This window comes from Lepidothrix coronata, unplaced genomic scaffold (assembly GCF_001604755.1).
Source record: "Lepidothrix coronata isolate B3197 unplaced genomic scaffold, Lepidothrix_coronata-1.0 Scaffold58, whole genome shotgun sequence".
NCBI classification, from domain to species: Eukaryota; Metazoa; Chordata; class Aves; order Passeriformes; family Pipridae; genus Lepidothrix; species Lepidothrix coronata.
In genome coordinates this window covers 2,145,107-2,160,002 of record NW_016690238.1, presented here as the reverse complement: position 1 = coordinate 2,160,002, position 14,896 = coordinate 2,145,107, and the positions used below count along the sequence as shown (strand labels likewise).

The 14,896-nt window shown below is 55.1% G+C and overlaps 2 protein-coding genes across 2 annotated transcripts; one reads left to right on the top strand and one right to left on the bottom strand.

The window, feature by feature from the left end:
- Positions 1–343: 343 nt before the first annotated feature.
- Positions 344–4,923, bottom strand: SNX33 (sorting nexin 33). The gene is made up of 2 exons (XM_017817001.1): positions 3,169–4,923; positions 344–1,208 (listed from the first exon to the last, which is right to left on the bottom strand). The coding sequence occupies exons 1-2, from the start codon at positions 4,607–4,609 to the stop codon at positions 955–957; spliced, it is 1,695 nt and encodes a 564-aa protein (XP_017672490.1). The 5' UTR covers positions 4,610–4,923; the 3' UTR covers positions 344–954.
- Positions 4,924–5,875: 952 nt separating this feature from the next.
- Positions 5,876–14,352, top strand: SNUPN (snurportin 1). Its single transcript, XM_017817027.1, has 8 exons — positions 5,876–6,027; positions 6,195–6,351; positions 7,215–7,319; positions 7,431–7,527; positions 8,392–8,489; positions 8,784–8,861; positions 9,922–10,002; positions 13,753–14,352. The coding sequence occupies exons 1-8, from the start codon at positions 5,876–5,878 to the stop codon at positions 14,080–14,082; spliced, it is 1,098 nt and encodes a 365-aa protein (XP_017672516.1). The 3' UTR covers positions 14,083–14,352.
- Positions 14,353–14,896: the final 544 nt, after the last annotated feature.

Genomic DNA, 14,896 nt, shown 5'->3' with positions numbered 1-14,896 from the left:
TATCCCTGGAGCCAGGCCAAGGCGGCCCTAACTTTCCTCGCTGTGATTTATCCCAGCCATTTCCCTTCAAAAACAAGGCCCCCGTGCCAGCCCCGCTGCCTCCCAGGCAGCCGCACGCTGCCCCAGGCCCCGAGCGGTGCAAAGCGGGGCAGGATTTGCCCCTTGGTGGGTTGCTTGAAGAGCAGGAGGGTGGTTACTGTGGGATCCCCTCCCAGGATCATTCCCTCCATGGCACAGGGATGTTTGAAGCTGACTGGCAGCCAGGGGATGCTCAGATGCAGAGCTTTCCCCAGGATCCTGAAGCAGCTCCATTTTCCACAGACATCTCCGGGAAGCGGGTTGGTGTTTTTTCTACCAACAATTTTATTGAAAAGGCTGTGGGGCTTTTTTTTTTTCCCTTTTTTTTTTTTTCTCCCTTTTCCCAGTCAGCAGCCATGCTCAAGAAAGAGATTTCCCTTCGCCTCTGGGCATCTAGTTAAAAACTGATCAGTAAAAATGCTGCAGAAAAATGGAAAATATTGAAAATATGACAAACAAACAAAAAAATCTCTTCCAAATAAAGATCCGTTTCCTTCTCTTTTTTCCATCAGAAAAGCTTTTAGTGTGCAAAATGTTGACCGCTTGGACTTCTTCTCCCAGCAGGCTGGGACACACCTGCCTCTGCTCCAGGAGAGTGGGTTTTCAGAAAGCTAAAAATCACCGGGCAGCACTGTTACCTCCACATCTGTCTCTCTGGTGAGCCTCCCGTGCCCCCACCAGACCCATGGCAGGGTGGGAGGTCCCCAGGGAAAGAGGTGGCACGGCCAACCCGCGGGCGAGCCCTTCCCCACAGGCCCGGGAAGGGGGAGGAAAGCCCAAAGTTATTTGGTCTCTAGCGTGATGAGTTCCTGTTAGTTCTCAGTCTGCCACAGACAGAGGAGGCGTGCGAGGCTGCGGGCAGAGCAAGTGGAGGCGTTAGAGGTTGTCATACATGCGCAGCGTCTTCTCCAGCTGCTGGCTGACGCGCTGGTAGAAGACGATCTGCTGTCTTAGGTAGGACTGCATCATCCTCTTGAAGTCAGCCACGCGGCGCTCGTGGAAGTGGTTCATCTCGGCCTGCAGGGCGAAGCCCACCACGCGGCAGCGCTTGCGGATCCCGTCAGCCTCCTCCTGGTCCATCCTGCCCTCGTCGCTCATCCGCTGGCTCTCCTTCACCTTCGCGAAGGCGCCTGGCAAGGCAGGGAGCAGGATGAGAGGCTGGCGGATCTGTGTGACCCTTCCCTGGCCTTCCTGGTTGATCCCACCGCCCTCCATGCTGGGGCACCAGCCTGGACTCAAAGCAGAGGCGCAGAGCTGCCCCACATGAGTAAAGGAGGGATCTACCTGCATCTCCCTATGCCCATCGAACCCATCCCTCTCCTCCACACAAGGAAAGACCAGGAGCCTTTCCCCTCTGGACTCTGGCCTCCCCAGCTCCTTTTCCATCCCATCTCTGAGCACACAGCCTCATGTTGAGCTGGTTTTAGGGTCTGGGCTCCTGGAGGGCTGCAACTCAAGGCTTTGGGTGCTAAGCTAAAAATGCAGGGCAGCGTTAGCACAGCCAAGCACCCCAGCCAAGCCTGCCCTCCAAATATTCCATGGTATCCCATAAATGGGGGTCAGGAGTAGCCCTGGGAGACCCCAGACCAGGAGGCTGTGAACCAGGATGGGGGAAGGGCGTGTGGTGCTGTCTGGAGCTCAGCTGGGAAACCATCTCCCTCTCCCAGAGGCAGCTGATGCTCTGACACCAGTTTTTCCCTCTCCATGTTTTTTTACAGCTCAGTTTCGAAAGAATCCTGCCTGGCTCCAGCCCTGCATTCCTCCCCCTCATTAGCACAGAGGCTAAAAAACTAAAAACAAGATCTGGCCTGCACTGGGCTTTTTTCCCTTATCCCTGCCCCTTGCCGGGAGCACCAGACCCGGGGTTACGGTGCTCCCGCTGCACCAGCCCTGCTCCCAGCAGAGAGGATGAGGAGGAGGAAGAAGCAAAGGTTGGAGGCCAAATCCTGCCTTCCGCTCTGCCCACGCAGCCTCGCTTCCGGACGGGATCCAGCCCCTCTCCATGGGTAAACAACACTGGGAGGAAAGGCAAAGAAGCTGCTGGGGCAGGATTGTACTCTCCTTGCTCCCTTTGCCTTCCCAGCCTCCCCCAGGGACGTGCAGCGAGGCACAGACATCCCTGGATGCTTGGACACAGACAGCCCTGGTTTCACCCTGGAGAAAACTTGTCCCCCAAAATCTGAGGATGTTAGTGTGGGTGTCCCCTCCCTGCTATGGGCAGCTGGGCTGGGAGGAGTGTGTGGACTTCGGCCCTGCTCCCACACCCAGCTGCGTCAGCCTGGGTGCAAAGGGCCACCAAGTCCTCCCTGCCTGCCACCCACTCCAGGAAGAGCACAGAAAACACTTCTCACCCCCTCTGACCCCAGCAACTCCAGGGAATTAGGACAAATGGGATGCAGGGAGCTCTGACAGCCCAGGCATGCTAACCCACTCCTCCTGGACCCAGAAGTGCAGGGACATACTCCTGAAAAGTGTGACCCTGGTTGTCCCCAGGAGGTTCAGTGTGTCATCCCCCACGGACATGTCCCCATCCCACTGCCCTGCACAGCCCACTCTGCTCCTCTGGCCCACTCAAGGCCATATCCAGCCATGTCCCAGCCCCGAGAGAGCAAGCTCCAGCATCCCTGCTGGCCACCCATCTGGCGCCTCGGCAGGGAGGGAGGATGAGGAGGGACAAGTGGCAGTGGGTGGGATGCTCAAGAGGTGCCGGGCAGGTCACCACAAAGCCACCAGCAGTGGTGCTGGCTCCTGCTAATGGTCTGCAAGGAGTGACACCCATGCTGATCCCCACAAAGGAAGCACCAGCAGCAGTTATGGAGCCCACAGCATCACTGGGTCAGACCCTGGACCCAATAGCCCTAGCAGCCTCTCCCAGCTGGGGTGACTGGAGGGCTGTGCCAGCGGGGACCACACTGCTTCCCTAGGAGCCACAGACAATGGTTTCCATTCTCATTCCCATCCTCATTTCCCATTTCCTTCATGGCCCAACAAAGGATTTCCTCATTGCATCCCCATACCATTCCCCACGCCGTTCCCACTCCCCACACCATTTCCACTCACATGGGGCCAGGGAGAAGAAGGCCTCCTTACCTTTCTGGAGGTGGATGATGTCTGGAAAGTTGGAGAGGAGCCCTTGGTATAAGGAAAGCGTGTCCAGCATGAGGAACAGGTCATTCTTGGGCTGCTCAGCAAACATCTCCCCCACAGTCTCGTACGTCTTGCCTGTGTGGGAGATGGCGTTGTTGAGGGCATCCAAGCTGTAGGGAGGGTCCATGTGGAAGGAGTGGCTGATGGCTTGGAAGGCATTGCCCAACTTCTGGAACTCCTTCCGGAAGCCCCCCACGTGCTTGCGCACCAGCTCCAAGGCCACATTGGTCAGCTGCAGGACGCTGTCGTCCATCTTCTTGCTGAAGGCCTTGAAGGCGTCCACGCGGTCCTCCACGTCCTGCAGGTCCTGGTGCTCCGTGGGAATCTGGATGGTGAGGAGGAAGCTGGCACCCACCATCTCATCCTTTTCCGCCCGGCGTTTGCCCAGCTTCCACTGCTTCTCGTCGCGGCAGCAGAGGAAGTGCTGGAAGCCCTCGTACTGGGAGAGGACGGGGTGGCTGGTCATGTGGTCCATCCAGAGGATCAGTCGCCGCTTGCGCTTCTCAATGAAGTCCTCCTCAAAGCGGCCAGTGGCCTGCTTCTCGGGCAGGTGGGGCACCGAGATCACTGTGAACTTGTGCAGGAGGCGGTTGTAGAGCCAGTCGAAGTGCTTGTACCGCCGGTACACGGGCGAGTTGATGTTGCTGGGGGTCAGCTTGTAGGAGATGTAGCTCTTGATGCCCTTGAACTTGGTCTGCTTGGTGGGGTCCTCCACGGAACAGATGAAGGGGTGGGGGTTCGCCCTCCACTGGGGACCTCTGGAGCCCATCTCGATGCAGTATGTCTCAGAGATCTTGGACATCAGGGGCACGTCGCCCAGGATGAAGGCTTCCACACCGGAGCGGACGAAGCAGGAGAAGCGGTTGAGGTTCCTCCCTACCACGCTGCCCCTCTTGGAGGAGCTCATGCTATCCTGCCTCTCCAGCGCCGGCTTGGGCCGGTAACCGGCATGCTGGTGGTGGCCATAGGCCTCCGGGTACTGCAGATTGGGTGAGGGGTGCCCGTTGGTACCCGGGGCGCTCCGGGGCTCCTCCACCACCGTGCACGCATCGTCCCAGTCATCCCAATCATCATCATCGTCGTCCTCAAAACTGCCCTGGTAGGAGATGCCGGGATTGGGGGATGCTGAGTAGAAGGAGGAGTCGTGCCCGGGGGAGCCGGCCGGGCTGCTGGAGTAGTCCGTGTAGTTGGAGCCTGACCGGGAGCGGAGGATCTCGACATAGGAAGCAGGGAAGAGGCCGGTCTCCCCGCGGCTGTTTTGGCCCTGTAACCACCCGTCCAGGGAGTTCTCACTGAAGATGACGAGCTCCTCGTTCTCCTGGATGCTGATCTCCTCTTTGTTTTCGCTCTGGAAGTTGTAAAGCGCTCTGGCTTTCAACGCCATGGCCGGTCGCGGGTCGGGAAGAGGAGGGGGGCACACAGCGGAACGCAATCCCCCCAGCCAAAACAACCCCCCCAGGCAATACCACAGGCTCGCTCGGCTCCGGGATCACCACCACGCGCTGTGGGAAATGGCTTGGCCGGTTTCCCAGAGAAATTAAAAAAAAACGGTGAAGAAGAAATCCCTTACGAGGTGACGCCAAGTTCCGTGTGTCCAAGTGACCCCCCCGATCCCGGCACCCCTGTTAAAAACAACATTCCCCAGTTACAAACAACATTCCCCAGTTAAAAACGACATTTCCTGGATAAAAACAAGATTCCTGGTCAGGCGAGCGGCGTTTCCCTGGCTCCTCCGGGATGTGAACCCCGGCCGGCCCAAGAGCCGGGCTCTGCCATGTCCACGCAGGGTTTATCTCGCTGGGACGCCGATCCCGAGGTTTCACTTTCCGTGAGGAAAACCTCTGGCTGCCAGCGAGGAGATATATCCCAAGCGACTTTTCTCGGGGGTCCTGTGGATAAAACACCCCAAATTTTCCCCTGCCAGCTGTCGGTGGGTGCTGGGAAATCGTCAGGAACGACCCCAAACCCTGCCCAACCTCCCAGTGATCCCGGGATTTCCTTTCCGGGCCGACTTTCCCGGCGGCTGGTGGGGTTTGGTTTTTCCCTGAAATCCGTAAATCTCACGCAGGACGGAGGTGGAGGGGACGGCGGTGGGGCTGGCGGGGGTGCCGGTGCTGATGCCGGTGCCGGTGGGGGAGATGGTGCCGGGGCTGGTCCCGTTGCCAGTGGGGATGGCGGAACCGGTGCCGAGGCTGGTCCCGCTGCCGGGGGCGGTACCGGGGCTGGTCCCGTTGCCGGTGCCGATGCCGGTCCCGCTGCCGGTGCCGGTCCCGTTGCCGGAGGGGGTGGCGGAGCCAGCCGCCAGCCTCCCGTGACGCAGGGCAGCGCGGCGCTCCCCGCTCCGCCGTCCGGTTCGCAGCGAGCAGCAGCCCGGCCCGGCTTGGCCAGCCGCACGCTGCCCTCTGCAGGCAGCCGGTCCCGGGGGCGCGAATCCTCGCCCGCGGTGGCACTGGCTGCTCCTGCGTCTCTGCCGGGATATTTCCCTCGGCCGTGCCCGGTCACGGCCCGCGGCGTCCCTTCCCAGCCCCCGGGCGGAGGGGGAAACTGAGGCACGGGCTGAGCGGGCTGCGGGGGGCGCCGGGGCCTCCGAGCCGCGCGGGGGCGCTGCGGGCGCGGCCCGGGCGGAAGCGGCCGGCGCGCGGGTGTTGCCATGGAGGAGCTGAGCGCGGCGCTGGCGGCGGGCGTGGGGCTGGCGGGGCCCTTCAGCCCGGCCGCGCCGCACCCGCGCCTGGCCGCGTACAAGCCCCGCGGCGGCCCCGGGCAGGTCGAGCGCCGGCAGCGCCTCCTCCGCATCCAGAGAGAGTGAGCGCGGGAGCGGGCGAGCGGGCGCCGCCGGGGATGGGGGCGCGGGGGGCGGGCGGGCCGCGTTAGGCCGCCCTAGGGCTGCGTGTGGGTAGGCGGCCCGGTTTGGGTGTGGGGTGCGGTGGGTGACCTGCCTCCCCGCTGGGTTGTTTCCTCGCCCCCCCCAGGAGGCGGCTGGACTACGTGAACCATGCCAGGAGGCTGGCGGAGGACGACTGGGCAGGGATGGAGAGCGAGGGCGAGGAAAAGGATGGGGAAGATGCGGAGGAAGAGGAGATGGACGTGGATGCTGGCAAAAAGTTGCCCAAGCGCTACGCCAATCAGGTGAGGAGCCACCTGTGTCCCCATGGTGGGGTGTGGGTGTGAGACAGGGCCAGGATGAGGGATGTGGGGTGGTTTGAGGCCACGGTGATGGCCGTTTTGTGGCTGAGAAGAATGTGTCCTGCCTGACTTGGTGCTCAGAGAGAAACTGTGTTTCAGTTTGCCTCCAAAACATGCTGAGTTCAAATGGAAAACAAGTGGAGATGTTGTTGTGCCTGTGTGCTTCAGTCATTTAGGTTGGAAAAGATCTCGAAGGTCACTGAGTCCAGCCATTAATCCTGCACCACTGCATCCCCCACTTTGGGAGATTTCAGCTCAGCTAGCAGCATTAGTACCCCGTTAGGCAGCACTCAGCTAAAGATTTCTGTCTTTCCCTGTGTTTGGGACACCAGGAAGGAAAGGAAAACTCAGCTGGGTTTTATCAGCCTGGGTGCTGTACTGGTCCTAAAAGGCATGCAGCCACCTGGGCAATGTTTGAGGAGGTCAGTTTCTCTGGGCTCTTTAATCCTAATATTTTGGAATCTCTAAGCTCTTTCATGTTTTTAAGAATAAAGTGCTAGAGTGGGGACCAAGGTGTGAGGTGGCCAAGCGAGGACTGTGAGCCCTGTTCTGTAGTCTGAAGCTCAGTCAGCAGCTGGGAAGCAAGAGAAAGACTTGAAGAGTGTGTTAGGCAGGTTGAGGTTGATTAGAGAGAGAGAGGGAAGGAGCCCTTTTGGGGGTGACAAGCAGTGCCAGCTGCCTCTAAAACACCCAGTGTAGCTGTTGAAGCCAAGTTAAAACCTCCTTATTTTATTCTTGAGCTGTTCATTGTCCATAACTTTAGGATAGTTGTTACTAACTGATTGTTTTTCCTGGTTTCTCTGTAGCTGATGCTGTCAGAGTGGCTGGTGGATGTACCCTCGGATCTGGAGCAGGAGTGGGTTGTGGTGGTGTGTCCTGTGGGGAAAAGGGCACTCATCGTGGCCTCCAGGGTAAGTGGTAGCAGAGGCGGGGGTCTCACCAGCTGCTAAAGGACCTGGCTTATGTTTCCAGCCAACATAAAGCTGGCTTGACTGGGTTTTCTCTCTCTTCTTTCCTCACAGGGCACAACAGCAGCTTACACCAAGAGTGGCTTTTGTGTCAACAGGTTCCCATCCCTGCTGCCGGGGGGGAGCCGGCACAACTCAGCCAGCGAGAAAGGTACAGGTGTGAGGAGACATTTGGGATAGAGGGAGGGGAGCTGCCTGCTTCTGCCTGGGAATGTGTTTGCTGGCAGGCTCAGTGCTGCTCCTCCAGCTCCCCTGAGCCCCAGAGCTATGCCCTTTTTCGTGCTGATAGGTAGTCAACCTCAGGCCTGTTTCTGTATCTCTGGAGATAACTAGATGTGGACAAATACCTTTATGCTAGATAAGCACATGGAGTCCCAGAATGGTTTGGATTTGGAAGGGATCTTAAAGGTCATCTTGTTCCACCCCCCTGCCATGGGCAGGGACACCTTCCACTATCCCGGGTTTCTCTAAGGCCCATCCGACCTAGTCTTGAACACTTCCAGGGATGAGGCAGCCACAGCTTCTCTGGCCTCACCACCCTCACAGGGAAGAATTTCTTCCTAACATCTAATCTAAAACTACCTTTTTCCTGTTTAAAACCATTGCCCTTTGTCCTGTCACATCTTTTAATTAGCCTGATTGACTGACACTCTTAAACCCCAATACCCTCTCTGTCCTCTAAAAGAGACCCGTGTGTGCTGTCATCTTCCTTACTACCTCTTGGAGTTCAGTTTTTTGGCCCAGAAAAAAAGAAGTTTATTGCCTGGCAAATGCCATTTTCTGAAACATGCCCTTGCCTGCTATGCCTCTGGCTGGTCCCTTTGTAGCCTCATGGGACTCCTCAAGCTCAAGGCTTTTTGCAGTCACAGTTTCTGTTAACAGAAGGGGGTCCCTCTGCACCTGGCAGCCTTACATCAGGGCAGGATTAATGCTGGAGAGCTGTGGCCTGGCATTTTCCAGTTGGGTTAGGCAGAGTCTGGAGCAGGTATGGACCTCCCTGTGTTTGTGTGTGCAGTGTACACCATCCTGGACTGTATCTACAATGAGGCCCAGCGAACCTACTATATCCTCGATGTGATGTGCTGGAGAGGACACCCTGTTTATGATTGCCAGGTACTGAATCCCTGCCCTCCCTGTTGTTCCCTGAGATGCAGTGCTCCAGCACTGTATGTAGCTCACTCTGCAAAATGTGGATATTTCTCCCAAGCACCAGCATCTTTACAGCTTTTGGGCTGCTGGAATTATGTACATGTTTTGTGGGGCAGTAGCAGGGTTTGGGGTGCTGGTTCTGTAGGTGAAATCGATTTTGTAAATCTCCCAGGTGAATGCAGAGGAGTGAAGACACTCAGCAGGTGCTGATGGGTGATGTGTAGTGAATGGTCACTAACTCTCTGTGTCCTTTCACAGACTGACTTCAGATTCTTCTGGCTGTCCTCAAAGATCCAAGAGGAGAAAGGGCTGGGAGAGACAAGCAGGATTAATCCGGTAAGTCCTTTTGTACTGGGAAGGAGGCTGAGGGGTAAGCTCTCCTGTTCAGCAGGCTTCAGCAGTTTCTTTCACAAGCGGAAGCTTTCTTTCTTTTTTTCTTTCTCCTCATGGATCAGGCTTCAAAGTGTACATCTGATGAAATGGGATGCCGTGGTCAGGATGTAAATGGAACCACTGAATATTGTAAATGAGTGCAGTGGGATTTATTTCCCCCATCCAAAGTGCTGAGGGCTATCACACTGCAGGGTATCAGCTAACTTCCATGCTGTTTTTAGCTTTCCTTTGAAATGGAATGGAAAACCAGTGTGGTTTCTGCAGGGGCACTGTTGGTTGGCAGCCTGACTACAGTGGGGCTTATTCTTGCAGTCTTGTGGGTTTGTAAAGCTTTAAGCCTTCCCTCTGTTTAAACTGATCATTGAAATTGTTCGGATGAATGCCGGATTGCCACCCGGAATCCCTGCTGAGCCAGGATAAAAAGTCTTCCTTCGAAGACTTACGTATGGAGGTCAGACCTAGAACCCACAGCATCTTGGAACATGATTTTTGGGTACAGACATGAGGGATTTCTCTGCTCAGGCACAGCCAGGCAGAGCAGCTCCTGTGAGCTAAGCATCTCAGTGATAAATGGGGCTGACTGCGGTGAAGGTGTCTGTGTTCAGAGAACATCCTGTTCTGACTCCCAACAGGAATATCCAGAAGATAGCTACCTAATGAAGGGGGGTCGTTTTAGCTTTCATTTCCTGGGTTGAAAGATTGACTTGGCTGAGCCAGCAGCCTGGAATAGATGTCTGTCTACTTTTCATCCTGCCTGGAGGTCATAATTTTCTCTTTTGGTTAAAAGAACATCCCCTGAAAGGTCCTTCGTGCAGTCTTGGGTGCTTGGGAAAAAAGGTATCAGGAGCATGTGGGAGCTGTTCCTCACCCTTTCCCTTTCATGCTGGATCCTGCACTGGGGGAATCCTTCCTTCTTAGCTGCCTCCGCACCGGTGCTGGACTCAGCAACTTGTTTGCCTTTAGGCCACACAGTTGCCCCTCTAACCCTCTCTTACTCTTTCAGTACAAATTTGTGGGCCTGCAGAACTTCCCTTGCTCCTCGGACAGCCTGTGTGAGCTGCTGGCTACGGACTTCCCCTTTGAGGTGAGAACACCCGGGTGGGGGCCTGGACCTCAGCCTCAGCAACAGCCCTGCTGTACCTCTGCCAGTGCTGGGAGAGAGGTGCAAACCCTCTGCTTGGGAATTTGCTCTCCCAAAGCTGCAGGAAGCTTGCTGAGCTGTGCTGCTGTTTCCCTGTGTGTGTGGGATGGATGCCTTTATGCCCATGGTTGATCTGTTGCCTTGTCAACAGGTACAGGCCTCATCCAACCACACAGATAAGCAAGAGTTAAACCACGGCATTCCATGTGTTTGTGCTGCCCTTGCTGCAGTTGGCTGGGTCTGAAAAAGCATTTTGGGATGAGAGTGTTGATAGGGACACTCAGGCTGCCTCCAGAAGCAGCACAATTCACATTCACATAGCAGTGTGATGGACAGCTGACCTCTTTAGGGCCAAAGTTGGTACTGCCCATGGCTCTATGTGGGCTTGCGTGGGTTTCCTTAGTCTGGCTGCTTCCATATTCTATGTCCAAGGCACCTGGCTGTTTTCTGGGAAGGAAGGAGAAGGGTGATGGTAAGATCCCAATGGTTTCTGAGGGGTTTGGGTCTTCAGAGTGGGTGCCTGAGGTGTATTGGAGCTGGGGGAGGATGGCTGTGACAGAAATGGCTGAACAGGACACCTGTGTTCGCTTCATCAGCTTTAGAAGTAGAATCATAGAATCATACAATATCCTGAGCTGGAAGGGACCCACTAGTATCATCAAAGTCCAACTCCTGGCCCTGCACAGGACAGCCCCAGCAATCCCACAGTGTGCCTGAGAGCATTGTCCAAAGGGTCCCTGAGCTCTGGCAAGCTTAGGACCATGACCAATTCCCTAGGGAGTTTGTTCCATTGCCCGACCACCCTCTGGGGGAAGAATCTGTTCCTCATATCCACCCTAAACCTCACCTGACAAAACTGTTGTGCTATTCTGACCTTTGGGGAAGGGCAAGACAGGCAAATCCACGTGCCACTTCGCTCAGCTCCATGTGGTTGTGAGCAGTGAGTCACAGGCCCTCATGGAATCAGCTCTGGCTGCTTTTGCCTGCCCTGGCTGACTTCTCACTGGAGGGGAAGAGGATGGAGGAGGCAGTGGCATTCCGGCCCAGTGACAACATCTGGAAGCCAGAAGCTCCTTCAGTGTCTGCTGCAGTTCCTAGGAGTGCCCAGTCTCAGCCCCACACCAGGAACAGCCTCCACAGAGGTTTCTTGTCCTGCAAAGGCAAAAGCCACATTGATGTGATAGTGTCTCTTATGCTGTCCCATCCCGTGTTAGCCATTAATGTAAGTGCAGGTTTAAATTAAGGGACACTAATTTGGCTGTGTGGGCTGACTTTGCTTGTCAAAGCCAGGACAGCCATCAGAGTGAGTTGGAAAGTCCCAGCCCCTGGCTGGTCTTGCCAGACCCCGCTCTGAACATGGACTGGGGGAGGCATCCCAACTTTCCTGCAATTGACTTGCCTAATGACAAATCTCTGAGTGCCTCTGTAGAAACAGTCATTCCTGTCTTTCCTGAGTAAAAGCTTCATTCCTTCCTGAGGCATCTGGTCCCAAGAGGAAAGGCTGAGGAGTGTTGCCTCGCTGTGGTCAGAGTGGGAAACTTTTGGGCTACGAAAGAGGCCATTGTGAAACTCTGGAGCAGGAGATGGAGCTGAACGGACTCCAGATGTGTAATCCAGCTGTGATTTGCCCCCCTGGTCTTTTGATACATTGGGGTGTAACCCCAAGAAGTGAAATGTGGTGTAATTGGCTCAACACAGCCTTAACCCCACTGGAACCATGGTGCTGCTTCCAGAATGAAGGGAGCCGTAGGTCCCTCTGGTGTGCCACAAGAGGGAGCCCAAAAATCCCCCAAAACAGCTTCCACCACCGGCACAGAAAATAGATCCTGGTTATGGATAGTGAAGGATAACAGAGGTGGTCTTAGTCTTGGGCCCAGCATCTGGTGATCCTGACAGGAATCTCGTGTGTGTGGTGGCAGCAGAGGTGGTCAGTGCTTTCAGATTTGGGACTTCAGAGTTAATCTGTAACCTGAGAGTTAGGGCCTGACCCGCTCTATTCAGCAGAATTTCATTCCCCTGAGTTCAGTGGACTTTGGATCAGTTGACTGGCTCTGAATTTCAAGTGGTTTTTGGAGTGGATCTTAAGAGCTACTGTCCTTCTCACAGATCTGAGTAAAACCACGCTCAGGTTTCCACAAAGGCAGGGGAGCCAAAGCCTCTGAGAAACCCCGGTGTGAAGGAATGGGAGGACTGTTAAGCATCTAAAATCTGGAAAGCGTGGCTGTGGAGTGTGAAACCCTGCCAGGCCAGTCTCTCCTCGGGTTCTGTCGTTTAGGGACAGTGTCAGCCCTTGTTCTCATGTGGCTGCTGTCACTGCAGTGACTCAGGGTAGGGACCCAGCCAACAAATTAAATAAACGGGAAGGAATATGGGAGTCACTTAAATCAGGGAAGGGAGAACATGACCTAACTTCACCAGGCTGAACTCCTTTGAATTCTCCATCTTGGGGAAGATATTTGGAACAGTCCGGAAGGCGTTTCCAGGCTCTGATCTTTACCAAAACATTCCTGTGGGTGCTGGAGTATCCCTCTTGCTCATCAAGTGCCACGCGTCCACAGGAATGGGCTGGATATGCTGGGGTGCTGCAGAATCTGGCTGTTCCCAAGAGGCAGGGGGAGGGAAAAGCTTTGCACTTTAGATATCCAGAGGGGTTACACAAGTTCATCATGATGCTTTCTGTTCTAGTTTTATGTTTTCCTAGCAGGGGAATCCCCCTTTTTCTGGGATTATTTTGCAAGATGTTAACAGTGACTGAAAATTGTGAACAGAGTAGTACCAGGAGCTTTACTGTCTCTGCCACAGGTTAGCATCCATGGAGCAGAAATGGATAGATGCTGCTCTGTGCTGTGCTCAGCCTGGGTGTCTGTTCTGGGGGCTGTAGGCTTGGGGAGGGGCCTGGGAGCAATTCATCCCGAGATGGGCTTTTGTTCTCCTCTCTTCTGCCCACTCAGCCACTCTTCTTCATAGCCAAATGGCTTTTTAAGAGATTTTGAAGCTGAGCTAAGAGGAGCACCACCTTCAGCGTTAGTCAGCCTGACAACAAGATCCAGCCTCACAGAGCACACCCTGGGAAGCACAGGAAGAGGGGGAATGAGAATCCCTGAGCATGGCAGGAAAGTGGGGAAAATGTCAGACAGCTGCAGCACTGCAGAGTGTGGAAATAGTAGCACAAGAGTTAAGCCTAAATCTTCAAAGTCCTGAGTGCCCTTAACTGTCATTGATTGCTGGAGAAGTTCTCTCCTGGGAAACATTAAGAATTTTATTGGCATACACCAGTTAAAAGAGCTGTTAGGAATCGGGGCTCCTTGGCATCATGCACTTGGACTAATTACTTTCCAAATGTATTATTTAAAATAACCCTAATCCAGTAAAGTGGGCTGCCTCATTCAGAAACCCGCTGGCTTTTCTGCAGAGTGGGATGAGAGCATCCAGAGGATGCTGCTCTGTGCCGACAGCGGGCTGGAATTGTTTGCCTTTGACAATTTAAAGCCACCTGGGAGTCGCTGATCTTTCAGGGCAGGAGCTCTGCAGGTTTCTTCTTTCCCTTCCGCTGTTTATTGCACTGCTTGGGGAAAAATGATCCAGCTGTTGGTTTTGGCCTGCAAATGGAGAGCAGAGCTGTCGTCTGGCACCCGGTCATCCACCTGCGGGAGCCTCAGCTCTGCCCTTTCATTCACTCTCTCCTGTCCGCAGGTTGACGGGCTGCTCTTCTATCACAGGCAAACCCACTACACCCCCGGCAGCACCCCGCTGGTGGGCTGGCTCCGGCCCTACATGGTCCCTGAAATCCTGGGGCTCACCGTGCCCTCCACCGCGCTCACGGCCAAACCGAACTATGCCGAGCGGCAGCTCCAGCAGATCATCGAGAGCAAAAGGAATAAAAAGCTGGCGGTGGAAAAGGGCGACCCGAGCAGCGTGGTGGCCGCGAAGAACGGACATTACGAGCTGGAACACTTGTCTACCCCTCAGCCAGAAAAGTCTCTGGAGGGCCAGGACGGAGCAGTGAGCCAAATGGAGAGTTAAAATGCTGGGACAGGCCAGCTGGGGAGGGAGCAGGGAAAAGGCTCCCTGCTTCTCACTGTCCCTCATGCTCCTGAGAGGGGGCAAAGTAATGATGATAGGATAGCTTTGTTTCAAGGGCATGACAGTGGAATATCTTGCCCCAAGGGCTGGTTTGTTGTTTTTTTTTTTAGGGTTGGGTTTTTTTTTTCTGGGTTGGGTTTTTTGGGGGTTTTTTTGTTTTTTTTGCCAAGGCTTCTGTGAGTCCTTAACAGGATTGTCTGGTTCTCTGCTAAGGCAGTCGTGCGTTGGGATGCACTGCAGGGATACAGTTCAGCTCCTGACCCTGCTTCTCCTGAAGCCCTGGCAAAGCTCCAGCATAGGAACAGTGTTCGGACCTCTGAGGTGCAGCTGCTGCTCACGACCCCAAGTAGCAGCCCCACCTTCCTGACCCCAGAAATGGGGGCTTCTCGGCCTTTGATCCAGCTGTTTTCTGAGGCCTTCACAATGAAAGTTTTGGGGTCAATGTGCTTCTTACTAGCAAAAAGTTGGCAGTGAGCTTCTGTAAATCCAAAGGGTGGACTTTCCACACCCACATGTTCTTAGGACAATCTAAATTTTCTTTGCATCGCAGCAGGACCTGCCTTGGAGCAGGGCTTTGTGCACAGTGAGTGCAGCAGAAGCCTCTCTCTCCTCAAGGCTTTTCTCAGTGGGGGGAGGAAGGAATGGCTTCGCTCTGAAAAACACTACCATTGACAGTGCCAAATAAAAGGTTTCTCAGAAAGACAGATTCTTGAGCGTCTTCCTGCTACCTAAGGGTGGATGCGTGCTGTGCCTC

Excerpts from the sequence above, each read along its gene's own strand:
- SNUPN (XM_017817027.1), top strand. The coding sequence starts at position 5,876 with ATGGAGGAGCTGAGCGCGGCGCTGGCGGCGGGCGTGGGGCTGGCGGGG. Across the intron at positions 7,528-8,391 it reads CAACTCAGCCAGCGAGAAAG|TGTACACCATCCTGGACTGT; the intron begins GTACAGGTGTGA and ends TTGTGTGTGCAG. Across the intron at positions 10,003-13,752 it reads CTACGGACTTCCCCTTTGAG|GTTGACGGGCTGCTCTTCTA; the intron begins GTGAGAACACCC and ends TCCTGTCCGCAG.
- SNX33 (XM_017817001.1), bottom strand. The coding sequence starts at position 4,609 with ATGGCGTTGAAAGCCAGAGCGCTTTACAACTTCCAGAGCGAAAACAAA. Across the intron at positions 1,209-3,168 it reads CATCATCCACCTCCAGAAAG|GCGCCTTCGCGAAGGTGAAG; the intron begins GTAAGGAGGCCT and ends CTGCCTTGCCAG.